The 20,865-nt window shown below is 40.3% G+C and overlaps 1 protein-coding gene across 7 annotated transcripts in view; it reads right to left on the reverse strand.

The window, feature by feature from the left end:
• Positions 1-109: 109 nt before the first annotated feature.
• Positions 110-20,865, reverse strand: part of TMOD2 (tropomodulin 2) — a 54,528-nt gene continuing 33,772 nt past the window's right edge. For 4 of the 7 annotated variants that reach the window (XM_033409144.2, XM_033409142.2, XM_033409146.2 and 1 more), the window contains 2 exons: positions 15,734-15,877; positions 110-7,916 (listed from right to left, as the gene is read on the reverse strand). In XM_033409144.2, coding sequence (XP_033265035.1) covers positions 7,734-7,916; positions 15,734-15,877 — 327 coding nt within the window. In that variant the 3' untranslated portion in view covers positions 110-7,733. Of the gene's footprint in view, positions 7,917-9,838; positions 9,984-12,977; positions 13,085-15,733; positions 15,878-20,865 lie in introns of those variants that run through there. The other 3 variants (XM_004281673.3, XM_012537390.3, XR_007475558.1) reach the window with 2 other exon arrangements.

A 20,865-nucleotide genomic window follows, 5' to 3' on the forward strand; every position in this document is an offset into this window, starting at 1 on the left:
CACTCTATGGTCCTTTCTAGCAAATGTACTTTTCTAATATGAGAACATGGTGCCAATCATTTATTTTAAAGAGACAATGTGTCTTAAAATTATCTAGATTAAATCAGTCTTTACTTTCATTTTAAAAGAAAAGTTTATTATTCCTAATGTTCTGTACACTTTCACTTGGAAACTTCATTCCAGACACAAATGAATACATTACATCTTTGAAAGCAGAAAGATCTTGATTAATTAAAACAGTATACCTTTACCTTAGCATTAGGTCAGGCTGGCAAATTCCAAAAGGTCAAACACTGCACCTATCTGTGCCGACTGGGATCCTTATTAATTATCATGGTAAAAGTATTTCACGTTTCATACATTTTGCTTTTTTACACATTTATTTCCCACATAATGTTCAATTTCACATTTAAAAGGCAAATTAATCTTTAATTTCCTAATGAATATAATCAATGTCTACCTGTGAAAAGTTTCAAAATGAAACTATGTGGATTTATCAATAACTGCTTAGCCAGATAAATGTTGCCAATATAAGTTTAAACAGCTTACAAAGTATTATTTCCTTTGTTCTCTTCAAAACAATACAGGTACACATAAGGTCACACATTACAGGCATCTGAACTGGTAAGATATTACACATTGGTGGCATGCAAGTATTTTACATTTTTAAATGCAGTGAAAAATGCTGCTTATTTGTTTTCTTTAAATAGATGAAACAGAATTAAGATAAAGTTTTAATTAAAATATAAATATTATTCCATGACTATAGTGGGGTTTTTTAAAACCAAAGTGGCAGAGATGAGAATTTTAGTTCTGAATAATTTCTTTCTTAACTAAAGATTGTCACTGGCAAATTTGGTACTAAAATAAAATTTCCTTAAAAAGTACATTTTCTACCCATCTCATTTCACCATATGGCCAATTCTTATCTATCCACATTTAGATTATCCATGGGAAAGTTTTAATCCTGGACCAGCTTCTCCCAATCACACAGTGTACTTCTGATTCTGATTGGCTTCTCTCTGTTATCCAGACAATATGTGCTCAGTCAGACACAGACACACACAGACACACACACACACACACACACACACACACACACACACTCTCTCTCTCTCTCTCTCTCTCTCTCTCTCTCTCCCCCCTCCCTAAATAAAAACCTATGAAAAACATGCCATGTTTACTGTGTTCAGTTTCTTTCTTTGCATTTCCTCCTCTCTTTCTCCACCATGAGAAATAAAATATGAGGAGAAAATATCATACATTTTAAAATGTCAAAAAGGCTGCTCCTCCAGAACTATTCTGAAAACAGTAAAAACCGCTGCAGAGGAACAAATAACTCTGTGGATTGTTCAGACCTCTTCCTCTGAACAAAGCCTATGGAGGAGAGATGGAGCCACAAGGGAGGCATTGCGCACCCGCACCCACGTTCAGAGGCAATGGAAACATTTAGAATCACAGGATTGTAACATCTGGGGGCTGGAAGGGACCTTAGAGAGCATCTAACTCACTTCATTTTACAAATGAAATGAAGACAAGATAGATGGAAAGACCTGCCCAAAGAAACACATAGCTGACATACAAATCAGTACTATTTTCCAAAAATATCACTTGGTGGAAAATTAAGCATAATTCTTGAGGGGTTGGAGGATAATTCAATTCAAGCAACATTTATTAAGCACCTATTATACACAAGGCACCTTACTAGATGTTACTGAAGATGCAAAGATTGATGAGACAGTCCCTGCTTCCCAGTGCTTATGAAAGTTCCTTGAGGCTATGTTTCAATATCTTTCTTAGCAGAAAATAATACTGACCAGGACTAAGGTTGCTGGTGATAACAAAGTAGCTGATGCCCAGGAGAGCTGATCTCACAAGTAACACTTCCTCCCCTTCACCATCAGGGCTCGAGCCTGTTACACAGCTGTTGGGGCCCTAAGGACAGTCTTCTTTCCTAGGCCTCCAATCACACCTCAAATCTTAGCCTACCCCACCCCCTGAGTAGTGACAAAGCTGACAGGAGGGCAGCAGTGCGCCAGACGCTCCTCTCAACTCCTAATCACTGTTTGCTTTCCCCTTAGTGTCTCTGCAAGGGTCCTGATCACATCCCAGGGTACTGTCAAAGTGGCCCAGGAAAATGCCCACCCACATACTTCACTGGTATATCTAACACCCACTGCGCCCATCAACCACTTCTCCCACCTCTATGTGGAAAGTAAGATAATTCCAGTCCCCTACATCATACCCATGTTTTAATTCCTCATATTCAAAAAGGTGTGAGAGATGTAATTGTTGGTTAGAATAAAATGGATTCAAGAGGCAGTGGAAAACATTAGTGAATAGATAATAAAAATGATCTCCCACTTTTGTATAGCCCTTTCCAGTATAGTGTTTTCATCCCATTATCTAATTATATTCTCACCACAAGTCTGTGAGGTAGTTAGTGAAGTTTATTCCCATTATAGTATAGCTGAAGAACCTAAGGCTTGAGAGACTAAGCGGCTTGCCCCAAAGTCTCCCAGCTAAGAAAGTATGGAGCCAAGTGTCCAAGTTTCTTGACTCCAAATCCAGTGCTCTTCCCCCTATATAGTCTATAATTGTCAGGCAATTGAATGAATTGCCCATGATCATATACCTGCTAAGTGTTGGTGATGGGATTAAGAGTCAGCCTCCAAACCTGTTAGTATGGTGCCCTTCCACCATACCAACTAGCAGAGCCAGTGTGCTCAGAATGACTACCATGGAAGATGTCAGAGAAAAGTCTAGTCTCCTTCACCCTCTCCCAAGTCAATGATGCATCACAAAACTGGGATAACCTCTGGTATGTGTACAACCTTCCTAGCATAGTGCCCAGAGGCAGGTTATAAATTCGAACCTTGCAACTCCTCCATCCATCTAATGAATGTTTAATTATAGCTGTTAGGGGAAGATGGGAAAGAGGTAAGCTGAGCAGAGCTTACTCCTACCCTTAAACAAATCAAAACCTTTAATTTCCATCTTCCTTCCCCACAGCACTTAGCCCCTCCACTCTACTAAACTCCTGAACCACAAAACAAAATTCCATCTGACCTAGAGTTGGGAGCAAGAACAATGAATACATCCTTAAGGTTCTGGGTACTTTTCTCTCTCCAGCTTGTTACCAGGGGGCCTGATCATGTGATTTTCATCCAGAGGGCTCACCTGAGGCTCTCAAGCATTCTCACACTTTTCCTTTGCGTGTGTCTCAATCCTTGAGCATTGACGATGGCATGGTGAGTGCTGAGGATATTTTACATGAGGAGCAATAAGGGGAAACTGCTACTGGAAGGCAGAGCTAAAATATTTCTTCTTAGTTCTCTATTCATTAAAATGAAAATAGCCGTCATTGCTTCATTAGTGGAACAGAGGAAGGAAGCTTCAAAATCATGACTTAAAACCCAACTCCAGAGACAGTTCCACCGAGTACAGGTAACATAGCACAGAACAAAGTAGTCACAGCTTACTGCCCCCTGCCCGTTTTTGCTTATGCAATCAATACTTGAGCTAACGATGGTATCCGCTTTTCAATAAGGCACTCTACCCCAAAACCCAGAAACACTGATCAAATTATATTAATCCAGAGTTCTTTCACTTCCTGTCTCCTTCACAGGGCCTAGAAGAGGGCTAAGTACATCATGGCCACAAAAAAAGGAAAATATCCCCAAACTCTTCTGTAAATTTTAAAAGGCTATCTTACATTTAAAACATGTTGATGCTTAAACTGGTTTCACGTTTGACTGTCTGAAATATTCTCACGGTAGTTATTCAGAACACACTGGTTTCCCTAATGCTGGTGACCTGCCAGGGGCCACCTTTCTGTCTGGAAGAGAAGCAGCTGTTCTTTTGGTATGATGTGCCAGGCTTCCCTTAGGGAAATTGTTTTGAGGAGTATAGGCATTGGGATGCTTTCTCAGTTTTTAAATGGAGATGGGCTTTTACTGTAAGATGAACTGCATGCTCTAAGATGGGTGAGTTGCATGAGCCCCTCCAGGTTGGTGATTCTCTACCTAACCTAGGCCCGCAGCAACTCTGAGAAGGAAAGGGGAGAGGGACTGGGAGACAGCATCTCCCTTCAATCAGGAGTCCAGCTTTGGCCAAACACCTCCTTACAGTATTTGGCGATATTTATGTACAAAATATTTATATACAATATATCCTACAAAGATGGAAGGAAGGGGCTTAATCATGTGGATGAAGATGAAAGTGCTTTCACCCATACACTTCAGGCATATGGAGAGATTTGGTGCTGGAACAATGAAATGATTTCCAGGCTTCTGATATTCATTCCCTAAGCGTTATCTTCCATACATGCTGGGAAATTTGGTGGTTGGTGACATAAGCCACAAACTCTAGGGAGTGATTTCACATTTCACCTGGGCCTGAAGCAACTCTAAAAAGGACAAGGGAAGTGGGTCTGGGGAGAGAGTATCTCCCTTCAATCAGTGGTCCAGATGCAGTCAAATACCCAGTGAGATATCTGGATATTTGGCAACATGCACACACGCACACACACGTGTGCGCGCGCGTACTTACATTATGCCCTACCAAGATGAAAGGAAGGGATTTAATCACGCTGATGAGGATAAAAGTTTCCCTTATACACTTCTGGCAGATGGGGAGATGTAGTGCTGAACTAATTATATGATCTCTCTAGACTTCCAAAATGTATCTCCTAAAAGTCATCTTCCACATATGCTGTGATGGGTGTTGGTGATAGGAGCCTGCGAGTCCAGGTGAGTGATTTTACACTTGGGGTGGGCCTGTACAAGTCTAAAAGGGGAAAGAAGGTGGTCTGGAGAGAGATGATCTCCTTTCAATCAACGGTCCAGATGTTGCCAAATATCTCGATATAATATTTGGCAAAATGCATACATATAAAAATATTTTATATACATTATGCCCCACCATGATGGATGGTAAGGGATTAATCATGCTCAGGATCACGAAAGAGCTTCTACTTACACACACTTGGCAGACAGGGAAATGAAGTCCTAGGCTAATTAAATGATTTATAAGCTCCCCGAAATGTAAGTTTATCTTCTAATAGTTATATGAATACTCATGGAAATGTCACCTTTCGAGCTACTACAAAAACACAGGTAATGATAAGATAAACTGATTAATAATAAATATTTGATTTAACAGACTCTATATACATGTGACCCAACTATTTTATAAGCTAAAAACAGTGCTAAATTTTGACAATATCCCATTATCTTGCTTTAATACTATCGACAACTGCAGCACAGTCACTATCAAGTCCTGATTTTTTTTCTTGCTTTCTGACACGGTTTGCCTAGAATTGCTTTAGCACCCGGTCCACAGCACCTTGGGGCTGCAGGGAACACTCCATAGGATCCAAGATTTCTTAGGGGTGAAGGCAAGAAAGAGAGTAAATGAGAAAAGAAAGGAAAAAGCCTTACTTAGAGGGGCATGTCAGCGACTCTGCACTTAAACATATTTGCAACAAATCTAAAGGGATAGGAGAAAGACAACTAAGAGATGTGTCTTCCCTGGCAACATGGTAACCAAAACATGTATACAAAAAGAAGAAGAAGAAGAGGGAGAGGGAGGGGGAGAGAGAAAGGGAGAGGGAGAGGAAGAAGAGGAAGAAGAAGGAGGAGAAGAACTGTATACATTTTACCCAGTGGTGTGCTGCTGAATGTTTATTAACCAGCAAACTGGGGGTAGGGGAGATGGGGTGAAAGCCCTGATTTGTAATCTTTGCTAATTTCCATGGTATAAATACTCCCACCAACAAGAAGTACTGAACTTCTGAGTTGGGAAGAACTACTGAGTTGGGCAGAGATGTTTAAGAGCACACCATGATACAGTATTTCTGCCATATAGACACAGTAAGTGCAAATACTCTCAGGAGTATGAAAAATAGTAAAGTGTATTTTTGAGTATTACTTTTGTTTTTAACATAATTTATTTAATTGTAAGTGCATGTCATTTACTTTTTAATAATGGTTGTGTTTCACAACCAGTTTACAAAATTCTTGATAATTTAATAATGAGTAAGCCTGTGAGTTGACTCTAACATACCACACCTAAATGAGTAAGAGGGAAAGAAAAAATCAGACTGAAAACTGTCCAGTAGTAGTTGCTACATAGATAGATAGGGAGATGCAGTAGAAAGCTAGTTAAAGGATTTTTAGGGTTTCCAAAATTCAACATGCTCTGCTCATTATTCCCTCGAAAAGTATAAAATATTCTTATGTCTCAAAGGATTTTATTTTGTTTTCTTCTATTTTCTTTTCCAAAGGATTTTAGAGATAGAGATGTGGGCACTTATAATACAGGTAAGTGTTCAATTTTATAAGGGCTTTCCATCCTAAACGGTTTCCACGTGCTTTATAAACTAACTAGAATAATATAGGAATTGTTTTTTCATTTATTTGTTTTACTGCTATAAGCAACTCAGGAACACTCGATTACTTAGTAAATTCTGGATTGGGCCCACCTTCTGCCTGAGTCAGCAACTTCTTTAGATCCAGTTGTCACCAGGACAAAGGATGTCACCTTTACAAGGCTCAGAATTATAAGGAAAAGAAGGAAAAAAGAGAAAGAGTTGGAAGGAAAGGAGGTGGGGAAGGGAGGCAGAGGTGCCTAAGGCAATGTCAGAGGGTCACCAAGTCCAGCCTCAGGCACTGACAGCTGTGAACTGGTGTCAAAGGCTGCAGTCATATGTTTCCTTAGCTTAATATCGCACTGGTGCACTGCTAGACGAAAAGATTCATGCATCTACCATGCAATCCTCTCAATTGTACTTTCATAGGCTTTGTCCTTGGGATGACAAACATCTGGATAAACGATAATTCACATTTTTCCTGATGTTTGAAAATGTCTGGATGGATCATGCCATGTGGACAAAATCTGTATAATTAACTTGAATGTTCACATTTCATCCTGTGATCTTGTTGCCCTAAAGACAAAGCAATAAATGCTTCTAAAATTTGCCAGAATAATGCAATCATGTGTAACAGACAACCTTAAGGTGTGATTATTATCGTTTTATTTAGGAATGTACTATTTTAAAAGCTTCCCTCTTGCTAAAATTTAAAAATTTGCCATCATGGCTGGAAAACTTTAAAACATCTTTGTAAAAAGTTATCCATAGAGTGATGTTAAAGATCGAATTACGTGGAATAATCAGTAAAAGTAGGTATGCTAATTCATTTTGCTACTTGTGAGTCTGGTTTGAAGCTATTTTTGTGGGTGAAAGAATATTTCATACCTATTTGCTAAAGCTATGCTTACGTATCTTAATGCTGTCTTGTTTTTATGAAGATGACACCACTGATCTTCAACCAGTAGGGCATGTGCATTTAGTGATTTTTCTGGAACTAAGGGAGAATTTGTGTTAAGTTGGTCACATTTTTTCACCCAGTGAAAGATTGGCAATACTAACTTCGTATGTGGTCAGCAGAACACTTCTGATGTATTTAGCCTAACTCAAAGCTATGCATGTAAACAGAGATAGGCCTCTATCTTAATCACAGTTACAAACACATTGATATACTAAGTTCCTTTCCTTTAAAAAAAAAAAGTTCATGTAAGAAAGCAAGACCACCCAATATGAAAGTCACTAAACCATTTTCAATTGTCACCCACTAAGATCTGCATAAGTCCATTGGTGCAAGTTGCCAGAGGTGCCCATGAGCAAATAAAACAATCGTGTATGTTTAAAAATCCAAGACAAATACATAGTGCTAAAAAAGAATAACAATTAAATTATTAGTTGTGTGGTTAACGGAAATGAACAACCTTTGATAAAATGGTCCCAATGGAGAAGGAGAAGAGCTTTTGTTTTGAAATTGCCACCATGGTGAAATTGCCACTTCCTCTTCTTGTGGAAGTTTATCTTCGGTCTCCTTCAACTCGCTTTTTACGAACTAGGTGAGAAAGAAAGGTTTAAAAAGACAAAATGAAGGCATATTCCTTAAACTTCAGACAAACAACAATAATCACACAGAACAGCAATCTCACACACTTGAGAACACAGTTATCAAAAATTTCAACATTTAATTACCCATGGCAATAAATGGAAATGACAGACTAGTCCAGGGCCTTGTGTAATTTACTTTCAAATAAAGCTAAGTCTGATAGTTGGGGACTTGAATGTTAGAGCTCTCCCATTTCTATGGAGTAGAAGGTCCAGAACAAACCCACGAAACAGTGAACTTCTAAATATTTTCATGTTTACTTATCCACAACACATCTTCTCAGCTTCTGTGTAACTCAAGTCACCAACTGGCTATAACTAACTCCCCAGGATGACACATTCACAATTCTGATTTTGGATTGAAAACCAAGAGGAGCTGCAAACAGAAATTTAAAGTTTCTAAATCTGTTTTAAATGGAAACTTCGAAGAATCAACCTCCAAGGAAGGTAGGATTCAGATGGCTAGCAAACTCAAGAGATTAAGCGTCCTTTAATCTGGTACTTAGTATCAAAGAAGCTGCCCTGACTGCCTTCCCAGTTTCTGCAACCCCCTTCTTCCCCCTTTCACCTCCCCACCTGCAGGCTCCTCTGGTGGATAGGAAGAGGGCTGCTCCAATCTTCCTGGATTTGGTAAAAAAAAAAGGTGCCCTGGCTGTGGCCCTGCCTCAACTTCCCACTTTAAATAGCCCAGCCTGCTCCTGCTCGGCTGCAGAAAATTCAACAAAAGCTGTTGTCCACAGCTGCCGCTCCTGGTCTCAGGACTGCCTCTCCATTTCCTTCAGACCTCTTGTTTTGCCTTTTTTCTTTGCTCTCCGTGTTGTTCAGATGAGGACCCGTGTGTTTTCCCAGGAATCTTCCAACTGCTGCTCTAATCATTCCCCAAAGCCCTGTTTGCTGGGCTGCCCCCTGAGCCTCACTCTTTGCACCTTGGAGGCAAGCATTGTCATATGCCTGGCCAGCCTCTGGGTGCCATACACTGCACCCTTGCTGGGCCTCAGGGTCTTGGGCAGCAAACTGGACACTAACATGTACCTGCCCCCTTCCGGTTCTAACCCTTAACTTCCATCTTGTCCACCATCTGAACCCTCTCCATGGCCAGCGCTATACTTGGTGGGACACCTTGTCCAGTTTCCCTGTCCAAGGTCTGGCATTCTGTCCCTGAACCTCAAACTGGGGACTGAGCTCTGTTATTGGCAGACTGCTTGCCAACTGGACTATCTGCACCTGGATGGTCTTGCTCCACACTGCTTCAGGAGGCTGGGATGTCCCCAGAACAAGCCTTCCCAATCAGTCCCATTCTTCTTTGCTGTGGTTGACCAGGACATGCCCCACCTCATTCTAACAGAAGTCCTCAGCAAAGAGTGGGTAGCAGGAAAGATTAAACAGAGGCTAACTGAAAAAGCTACTTCTGAGCTTAACCTTTAAAAAACATAGCTCTGTTAGGTCATTTCACATGTAAATCACCAATAACCATATTTAAACCCAAGTACAAAAGCACAGTCAGGAGTCAAACATAAGTGAATTAGGAATTTCCATGTCACTGTGTCCATCTTGTGGTGTAGATAACAGAGGGTGATTACATGTAAGAAGTAAGTAAAGGAGAAGTAAATGCACAAAGGAAATCAAGCAAAAATCAAAGCCTGTCTGGAAAAAAAAAGAACAAACAGTTCCTCTTGAAAGAATGCTACAATAAAACTTAAACACTGTGAAGATGATGAGGATTCCTATGACCATGTAATAATGTGCTTCTGATGAAGGGCTGACACCAAAGGCCAGTGGAAAGGTATCTGTGAGATGTTATATCTGAAGTGGAGAAATGAATGGTCATCCTGCTCTTCTAATTGCTAACAGCACATATTGTGGCTGCATTACCCAGGTCATTATTCTTTGTGATGGCAGCTGCCACTCTTGTTCGTGGTCCTTGCTTGGTAAACTGATATCCAAACTTGAGGATCCTTGAATTCTCCTCGAGCATCTGGGCAATTTCCATCTCTACGGCTGTTCCCAACTGCTGTCTCTGATTGCACGTGTGGACACATACAGAGAATGGCCAAGAAGGAAGAGGAAACAGTTACTCGCATGGGAAAGATGCATGGCTATTTGTTGGACAAAAAGGCAAAAGTCTCAAATTGAAAGGGACAAAATCACTTGACGTGTTTTCTCTCATACAGTTATTTGAGACCTGTTCCTGTGGAGAAGCAAAATCCAACAGACAGCTGAATCTGCTGCGTGTTAAACTGAAAAGACTAAGCAAATTATTTATGAAGGAAAAGGCAATTCCAGATGTAAAATTAAAGCAAAACTAATACTTGGTGTTTCCAATTACCCCAGTATCTGCTGTTTGAACAAAGGGTATTATTTTTTAATAGTGACACTGTCTTATAGCAATCAATCCAATTACAGAATTTTCTCTTCTGGGGTCCATATCCAAAAATAACTGAAGATGGGCCATTCTCTCCCAACAGTCTCACTAGGAGATCCTCAAGAGGCTTTATTAAACTGGTTTGAACTGTAGCTAGTTGAATTATCGAACACTGAAGGGGTTATTGGACTACAGGAAAATCCCCTAAGTTTTTTGAGTTGGTGGAAAGAGGTTTTTTGTCTGTTTGCTTTTTAAGTTGAGACATAGAATAATAATTTAAAAAGTAGAGTTAAAAAATGGGGCATGTACATTTAGGATTTTACAGTTAAATTTAAGGAACATAGTATATTGTTTCATACTATATTCATTAATTTTTTTAGAAAGTACAAAGAAAAGACAAACAAAAAAAGGATATAAAATATAAAAGCTCCCTTTCCCCAGTATTCCCATTCCCCATACAGAAAGCCAGTTCGGCATGTAGTCTTTGAAACATTTTCTGTGCATTCATATGTCTACATAATCACATGTACATCTACGCTTTTTTTCACATAAATGGGTCACACTAGCATATTGTTCTGAAACATGTTTTTATTCTTCATTTAACATTAAGAACATCTTTTCATGTAGGTAAGTATGTTTCCCTCATCCTTGTAAACAATTGTGCAGCACTGTATTGTAGTAAGTGATCATAATTTATTTAGCTTTGCTCTACTGACTGCTACATTCCTTTCCATTCTTATTCCAAACTATGCTATGGTGAACTTCCCTTGCACACAAAGTACGTCCTGGGGCATTTCTGCCAGTGTGCCTGTAGGGCAAATTATAGCTGGGCCCAAGAGTAAGCATGTTTCAAATTTTGATAAATTACTGACTTACCCTCAAAGGTTGTGACAATTTTTACTCCCGCTGATAGTGTTGGAGAGCTAGTGTTCCCTACTTTAGCCAACATGGGATATTATGAATCTTTTTCACCTTTTTCAATCTAAGGGGTAAAAATTTATTTCACTTGTATTTATTTAATTAATTTGCATTTCTCAAATTATGACTAAGAACAATTAATTTTCTTTTGCATTTGTATTTCTTTGTTTGGAAACTACCAACCTCTATCATTTGTATATTTTTCTACCAGCTTGTGGTCCCTGTTTTTAAAATTTATATATTAGGAAATTAGCCCTTTGTCAAACATGCTAAAAAGACTTTGCTCAGTTTGTCTTTTGACTTTCTGATTAAGACCTTTTTTCATTTTCATACAGTCAAATTTATTAGTCTCTTAGATTTTATGTCATGTTGAGGAAGTCTCTCTACTTCTCATTTCTTCCATTTGTTTTATGATTTCTTATATTTTAGTATTTAAATCTTCATTTTACCTGGAATGAATTCTAGTAGAAGAATTAAGATACAGCCCCAACCTAATTTTGTTCCAAAATGCTAGTGAGTCACAACATTGTAAATCAACTATTCGCCAATAGAAATTAAAAAAAAAAAATGCTAGTGAGTAGACCCACCATCTTTTACTTCATTCTTTCCCCGCTGAGTTGAAATACTACCTTGCTGCAAAATTCTCAGGTGTACTTGGGTGTGTTTCTGGACCCTATAGCTTTGCCAAGTCTATGTCTGTGCCTGAATCATGCAATTTTGATTAAATATATTAAATATATATATACACACACCTTTTAAATATATTAAAATGTGTAATACATTAAAAGATATATTTAAATATATATATTTTAAATTTGGAAAATTTAAGTATTGGGCAGATGAAGAAGAAAAGTTAATGGAGGAATTTTTGTGTTCTAGGCAAGTTCTAAGGTTTAACTCTGTTCCTCTTCTTTCTTTTCATCCAGCAACCTGTCAAATGAGTCTCTCCCCAAGAAATGAACAAAATGTGACATTTCAAGTCAGAAAATAACAATTCTGGGTATCCAAAGTATAGAGGTTACTGTTCTCAGCAGTGTAGGGCCATGGGAGCGAGAGGCAGCAAAAAGGTAAGTGATACTGACCTCAAAGTTTCATGAGCAACTTTAGTTCATGACACACTTTCAAACAACAGGGCTGTATTAGAGATTGAGACTTGAGCTAAGGTCGGGGCTGCCATAGTTATGGCTTACACCCCCGGGGTGGGCCAAAGGTGCTATCCAAGGGCAGAAGGAGCTCAAGATGGATATAGCTGACTGAGGGGGATGACATAACACCCCTCTATTTCCCCTCACAAATCTTAGGCATTTGGAGTCTTAGATTTGGGTAATATACAGCTTGAGCATGCTGTGGTGATAAAAGGATATAAGAGCCAAAGAAAATTATATTGGGAGGAGGGCATATAAAAGAAGGGGAGAAAGTAATATAGCATGGAGCATCTTTCTTTCTTAGCCTGAGTCCTTTTTTTTTTTGATTTGAGATCTTTTGTGTTGTATAAACCCAGGGCAACAAATGGGCACCAAAATTTCTTATAATTTGGATGTTTCTCTTTTTAATTTTAGGTCACTAAATACAAAGAAAAAGAAACAAAAGTTAAGCACATAGTCCTTCAGATCACCTTTTTTGTGACCTTTTTTCTCTACTCAAATTTATTTAGCAGTTACCCATTTCATTAATATGCATCACTGATTGCTCTTCTCACAGGGGCACCTGATTAAATCATCACTTGTTTACCTGGAGCTTAGTTATGGCAGCTCACGCCAGTGCTGGATTCTCAGCAGGCCTTCATTTTGGTGCAGCTGCCTGCTGCAATGATGCTAAATTGGTCTCAGCTGCTGGCCCTTCCTGAGGAAACTGTCTTAGAGATTATTTTATTTCAAACCCTTCACTGTACAGATAAGGAAACTGAGGTCTACTTCTAACAGTCTATGAGTCAATGAAGAAAATATGGATGGAAGAGAAGTGTTTTTTTGTTTGTTTGTTTTTGTTTTTTGTTTTTTGGGGTTTTTTTTGCGGTACGCGGGCCTCTCATCGCTGTGGCCTCTCCCCCTGCGGAGCACAGGCTCTGGACACGCAGGCCCAGCGGCCATGCCCCACAGGCCCAGCCGCTCCACGGCATATGGGATCTTCCCAGACCGGGGCACCAACCCGTGTCCCCTGCATCGGCAGGCGGACCCTCAACCACTGCACCACCAGGGAAGCCCGGAAGAGAAGTTTTGAGTCTGAATTTCCTTTATTGGAATAAAGCAAATAATTTTTCCAGTTGCTTTAGAACTTAACACTCTTTCTTATCATAAGTAAAGAGAAGCCATTTCAGAGGCATATTGCGAGTTGAAAAATTATACAAATCCACCCCTAGATGACTGAGGACGGGAGATGAGGTTTGATCCTTCAGAGCGATTTAAGAGAGCAGATTTTATATTTCAGGGTCTTCTTCACATGCATTCTAAAAAGCTACTCTATTCTAAATTTTCAGGATTTCAGCTCATTTAATAGGTATAAGGTTGCTAGATTTAGTAAATAAAAATACAGGACACACAACTAAATTTGAATTTCAATAAATAACAAATAATTTTTTAGTATAAGTATGTCACAAATGTTTCATGGGACATACTTGTACTAAAAATAATTCACTGTTTATCTGAAATTCAAATTTAACTGTATTTTATCTGGCAACCCTAACTAGGTAGTATCTTACAAGGAACTGGTAACAAATTACCTGGAACATTATTTCAGATATGGGGTTTCACAATGGCCTGAACCAACACAGAAAGTTAAACATACTTTGGAATGAGGTATCCAATTCTGTCTTAGCACTCCCGGAAATATTTACGAAGAGTCCTCATAACTTCCTCCTGACACTAGCCTATTTGATATATATCCCTGAGCTATCACTTCTTTTCACTCACTTAATATTTCCCTCTCTTGTTTTCCTACTCTCCCACTCCCTAATTTACTAGCAGCTGGACACATTAGAATACACAGGAGCAAGCTTCCTAAGTGTGTACAGCCACGTGTGCACATTCCCAGGGATTCACTCCACATCTCTGCAAGGGAAAGCTGTTTTGATAATGCATCCCTTCTAGGGAGGGTGAGAGTGAGGGAGTACCTGTCTCCTGGTGGGGTTCCCCTGCTCCCCCGGCAACAAGGCTCAGGAGGAGTCTAGGAACAGAGGACCTGCACTGAAACAGCCCACTTGTTCTGGTTAGGAAAAAAAAAAAAAAAAAAGGAGAGTAGAGGGCTTCCCTGGTGGTGCAATGGTTGAGAGTCCGCCTGCCGATGCAGGGGACGCGGGTTCGTGCCCCGGTCCGGGAAGATCCCACATGCCGCAGAGCGGCTGGGCCCGTGAGCCATGGCTGCTGAGCCTGGGCGTCCGGAGCCTGTGCTCCGCAACGGGAGAGGCCACAACAGTGTGAGGCCCGCGTACCGCAGGGAAAAAAAAAAAAAAAAAAAAAAGGAGAGTAGAACTATTCATGTGATCTGCTGGGGGTCTCCAGGCTTAGGCAATAGTCTTGGGTGGGACCCTGGGGCCCCATTACATCTTGGAGGGTCTAGACCAGGGATTTTCCTACACATGCAGGGGTCACTCACTTCCCCTACTGCCCGTCCCGTCAGCCCATAGGGGTATGCTCACAGCACAAGTCTCCTTGCTTTCTCCTCTTTCTGGTCCATTCCAAGGCCCTTTATTCCAACTATACAGTGTCTAGACCTCGCAGATTCACTGAATCCCACTGCAGACACGTCCCCGTAGCCAAAGGGGAAGGGCACAGCATCATGCTGAGAACTGAGAGCTGCTGTCTGAGAGCAGCAACCAGCTGAAACCAGTAGAGCGACTACAGCAACACTGTAGGCTGATGCTGGGAAAAAGAGGTCTTCGGGGTTACAGGAGGGGGTGGCTCCAGGGAAAAGCAGCTTGCTTTGGCTGTTGGTGGGACCTGGAGCAATGCTGCAGCAGAGCCGGGATTGTGATCACACTGTGGGTGTGGCCTACTACTCTAAGCCAGGCCATCTACTAGAACCCCGAGTCCTTGAAACAAGGCTCTGTGTCCAGCACCAGACAGCAGGAGCTTGGCTCTGGCAGCCTCCAACCAAGGACAAGGAGTCTGTTTCTGGGTGTGGCCATTCTGCTTTTCTCATAGTCCCAGTGAGAGGCAAGAGCAAGGCTGGGGCAGGACTGCGCTGAAGTTCCTGCTAAGAGGCAAGGATGATGAAGGCTGAACAAAGCAGCTGTCAACACCTCTGCCCCCATCTCCTCTTTTTCCTCCTCTGGTTCCTGACTAGCGCAGGGCTGGGGAGAGCTTTCTGTCTCAGGCTTCCCCACTGTGCACCGTTTAATTATTAACATGCTCTCCCACACACCCTCCACACGCCGGAAGCTGTCAAAATTTACCAGAAAGCCAGAACATCAAGTTAAGTCACAGAACTTTGTCTTTTAACTCCCTCCATTGTGGTATTCCTCCCTTTCACATGTACCCTGTGCATTAACTCACCTGGTTGTCGATCTTGATCTCTGTCAAGGTGTCATTTTCTTTGAGTGCCTCTACAAGGGCCAGGATCCCAGTACCAGTGATAAAATTGGATTCTATGTTTAGACTTTTCAAGGTCTTATTTACTTTTAGCATATCTGCAAAAGCCTTATTATGTGAAAAAGAAAATAACCATTAGGGTTTCTCAAGATTTATTTACTAAGCTTCCCACCCCCACATTAAATACATACTTTTTACAGTACTTAAAGAAAACTTTAGTTAAATCATACTTTCACCTCCAAGTAACAAAGATAATAATTAAAAAATGCAATAAAGATAGTTCAGTTCAGCAGTCCAGGCTTATGAATTTCACATACATGCAAAACTAAAAAAAAAAAAGGATACTGACATAGAATTAACAACTTTGTTTTATTAAGTAAGGACATTAAAAAAAACTCACTACCATCTGTTATCACTGTCAATTTTTTTTTTTGAGAAAAGGCATTTTAACATTAGGAAAAGTGTAGAAAGGACATAATCTCAGAATTATTTCATTTTTTCCCTTTTACTATGAATGGATAAAAAATTTTTATCATTGACTAGCATTTGGGCACTACTTCAGGTGGTCACAAATCAGGATTTTTCAAAGATAACTTTTGGAACAAAATCAACACTCAGAGTGGTAGAACCGCTGAAGACTCGTCCCAGTTCAAGACAGCAGACTGCACACATGAAGCTGTCTGCTCCCTTTATTCCCAAAGTTTCCCACTGTCAGGAAGAAAAGATATAATTTTTAAGTGGCTGGAACTCTCACAGTGCAAGAAAACAAAAAAAGAGGGCCATTATCTTGAAGAATTGCTAAAACACAGAAAACAGAAAGATTGGTGGAGAAATTAGCATAAAATTGCCTGAGATGCCAGAGGTAAGAGCTGATTAGGGCGCCTCATTAAAGAGCTGCCTTAGGAACAGGTGGATCAGCTAGAGCAGGTGGCGAGCACACCATCCCTCCCTGTCGCTTCCCTGAAAAAGAGCAACTGCCTGCATAACCATCAGTGAGATATCTCCCAGGAAGAGGCTCTAGTGAAGGTGCTAGGTCCCAAGAGAGAAGCAGTGCAGAAACTGAGGCACCTCCAGATCTTCCATCAGATACTGTGTCGGAGAAGGGAGAGGAGAGGCGGCCATTGCCCAGGAAGGAAATATACTGAAATGTATCCCTTGCAGAGTGAAGCCCTACAACCTGGAGCACTTGCAGAGTACTCCCTGGTTGCCTGCCAGCTTCTCATGCACACGCTGCAGAGAAGTCCACCTATCAATTCACCTGCCTGCTTATAAAAGCACTCACTCACTCATTCATTCATTCAACCAGAAAAGACTATTTATCAGGCTTCTACTGTGTGCAAGCAGTAGAGAAAACAAAAATCCCTGTTCTAGGGAGCTTATATTTGAGTAGCAGGGGCAGAGTCAGTAATTAATAAATAAAATATATGGCCTGTCAGTTGGTAACAAATAGAGAAACATAAAGGGGCTTCCCTTATAAGGGAGAGAGCTGTTGGTGAACCAGATTGACATAACAGGAGAGGAAATAGTCCTACTTTACACAAATCAGTTTTGTTCTCTAACTGAAAATATGACCAGGCAACCAATGATTACTAGACATATTAGGAAAACCAACACCATGAAAGAGAAAAGCCAAGTTGACCAAAAAGGAGAACATGCCATACAGGGAACAGAGATTATTCAGAAAACATAAATATGTAAAACTTCTAATTGCTATAGTCTCTCTCCACCCTGCCCTACTTCAAAAAAAAAAGAAAAGAAAAAGGAGAAAGAAAAAACATTGTAGCCATAAAATAAATAAATGGGGCTTCCCTGGTAGCGCAGTGGTTGAGAGTCCGCCTGCCGATGCAGGGGACACGGGTTCGTGCCCCGGTCTGGGAAGATCCCACATGCCGCGGAGCGGCTGGGCCCGTGAGCCATGGCCGCTGAGCCTGCGCGTCCAGAGCCTGTGCTCCGCAATGGGAGAGGCCACAACAGTGAGAGGCCCGCGTACCGCAAAATAAGGAAATAAAAATAAATAAATAAATACTGGCTATTACATATATTTTAAAAAAGAGGACAACAAACAAGAAAAAGTTTTGAAAATCTGTACTACATTGAAATGTTAAAAAGCAATGGGCATTTAGAATTATAAAATGATCATGGCTGAAGAGCAAGTTGGTGATCTAGAATACGGAACTGAGGATGTTTTAAAAAATGTAGAGTAAAAGACAAAGAGAAAATACAAGAGAAATGTTAGGAGGTGCGGAGGGAAAGATCCAGAAGCTCAACATTCATCTTATTGGAGTTTCAGAAGGACCATAAAAAAAAAGACAACAGAAAGGAAGAAACTATAAAATAATAGGGAAAAATTTCCCAGAGTTGAAGAAAGCTTCAAGTTTTTATCTGAAAGAAACTGCTGGATGCTCAGCAGACTAAATAAAAGACTATGTGGGCACATACAGATGAAATTTCAGAACTCCAGGAGAAAAGAGAGAGTCCTAAAAGTTTTTCGCAAGAAGAGTTTACTCACAAAGGAACAAGAATCAGGCTGCCATTAGTCACCAGATTTTAAGGCCCATGAGAACAGAGATTCATATATTTATACAGCCAGATAATTGTAAATGCTGGTGATGTTTTAATGTTTTTGGAGTCAATCTATATACATAACAGAATATAATGACATAAAATGTATAAAGCTCAAATGCGTGAAATGATAGAATAACTACAATTCAGAGGTAGAAAGGAAGGAGGAATAGAAGGTAGAGTGGGTACAGAACTGCCCTCATATTTTCTAATGGAGAATCAAAAATTGTCTAAGATAATTGATCAAAAATATAAGTGCAGGGCTTCCCTGGTGGCGCAGTGGTTGAGAGTCCGCCTGCCGATGCAGGGGACACGGGTTCGTGCCCCAGTCCTGGAAGATCCCACATGCCACGGAGCGGCTGGGCCCGTGAGCCATGGCCGCTGGGCCTGCGCGTCCGGAGCCTGTGCTCCGCAATGGGAGAGGCCACAACAGTGAGAGGCCAGCGTACCAAAAAATAAAAAATAAATAAGTGCATGTATATTAGTGCTTTTCTACCCTGGTTGCATATTAGAATGACCTGGAAGCTTTAAAAAATATAGCAGTGCTTGGGCCCCACCCCAGAAGAATTAAATCAGAATCTCAGGCTGTGGCCTGGACAGTTGCTTTTTTAGTTTGCTTTGTTTTTTGTTATTGAAGTGTAGTTGATTTACAACTGCATTTTTGAAAAGCTCTCCAGGTAACTAATGTTCAGCAAGGATTGAAAACCACTTTAATTAAAGTCATACAATGAGAAGAATGAAAAATAAACTGCTAACAGTGATTGCTCTGGGGAGTAGAATGAGGAACTTCTGAACTATTTTAACTGCTTTTATGGCAGAAAAGACAAGAAGAAGGAATCCAACTTGGGACAAGAACAGGGTTTCCAACCTCGGGTCTACTGACATGAAGCTGGATAATTCTTTGTTGTGGGAGGCTGTCCCGTGTATCGTAGGAGGTTTAGCAGTCTCTGAGACCCACGAAATGCCAACAGTACCCCTCCCAGTCATGACAACCCAAAATATCTCCAGACACTGCCAAATGTTCCTAGAGGGCACAATCACCCTGAGTTGACAATCACTGGACTAGAAGAACAATCCTGTGTATTAGTCAAGCAGCTGCTTGAACTACCAGGAAGCTCAAGGATTTGGACTGATGCTATTGTACACCATGTAAATTAAAGTGCATTTATTCAGTGCTAGGTCTTTAGTTAGAATTAAGTGTATGCATTTTAATTAGAGCCCCAGAAGGGAATGCATCAAGCCTTTCCTTATGGATGCTGCAAGCTTTGGGATTTACTTCTATTACTAGAATAACAAAATGTCAGAGCAATTAGGCCTTTGTAAAAAAGTTGCAGGACCTCCTGGCAAGTAGCCACGATCCTGCAAACTTCTTTTAAACTTGAGAAAACACTTTTCACATACTGAACAAAACAGGGAAGAGAGATCCAGCCAAACATAACCCTGGGCTGTAGGCCCAGGTTCACCACAGTTCAGCAAATATTTAAGCATCTACTACATGTGCTGGGGATAATAACATTAGTAAAACGAAGACTAGATTTCTTAAAGGTTACATAAATAATTAGAGTAGAAATACATTTTTAAAGAGAAGGTTTTGCTTTCAGTACTTTATAGAATTGCCCGGAAAAGCAGTTTCATGCACGGTTCAAACCTGTACTATTCCAGTGGTAGCCACAGGACACAGGTGGCTATGAAGCCCTTAAATAGCACCTGTTCTGAATCAAGATGTGCTTGAATTTTAAATGTTTTTAAATGTAAAACATGCATTGGATTTCAAAGATGTAGTATGGAAAAAATACTGTAAAAGACTTCATTACATCTTCACATTTTGAAATGATATTTTGGATATGGTGGTTTGAATAAAATACATTATTAAGTTTAATTTCGCCATTTTTTTTTAATGTGGTTACTGGAAAATTTAGTTACACACGTGGCTTACATTTGTGGTTCTCATTTTATTCCTATTGGACAGTGCTGTCCGAAACTTCTGATTTTTATGTGGCATACCTGTTAATAATATGTAATAGCATTTTTTTACACATTTGGGCCTTTTCTCTACATCGGCATTCATTACTATGGCAAGTTTCATTAATACTCCCTGCTATAGGTGTGGTTATATGGAAGTGCTTGGAGCATGGCAAACTGAATTTGATTACAGGTCACTTAAGTTTGCTTCCTGGCTTGGCCACATGCTGCGTAATCTTAGTTAAATTACTCAAACTCTGAGCCTTAGTTGCCACATCTATAAAATGGGGATAATGTCATCTCACATACACATAGCTGGCCTATATTCACAATAATCCCACAAGTACTTTGTTGAATCCGTTTCTGAACCTTACATAGAAAAGTCTTGAAGTTCTTGCTTTAATGCTGATTTGTCATTCTCAACAGCAAGTTGTTCAGCCATAATAACAGTCTGAATATCTCTGTTGCCTGTGGGGTAATCAACCAAATTACAACCTATAGAAAAGTTCTTTCCTGACTATAGCATAGCTGAAAGGGGAACCACCTGGGGTCAGCCAGGTGAGGGCTGGACC

This window comes from Orcinus orca, chromosome 2 (assembly GCF_937001465.1).
Source record: "Orcinus orca chromosome 2, mOrcOrc1.1, whole genome shotgun sequence".
Classification (NCBI taxonomy): domain Eukaryota; kingdom Metazoa; phylum Chordata; class Mammalia; order Artiodactyla; family Delphinidae; genus Orcinus; species Orcinus orca.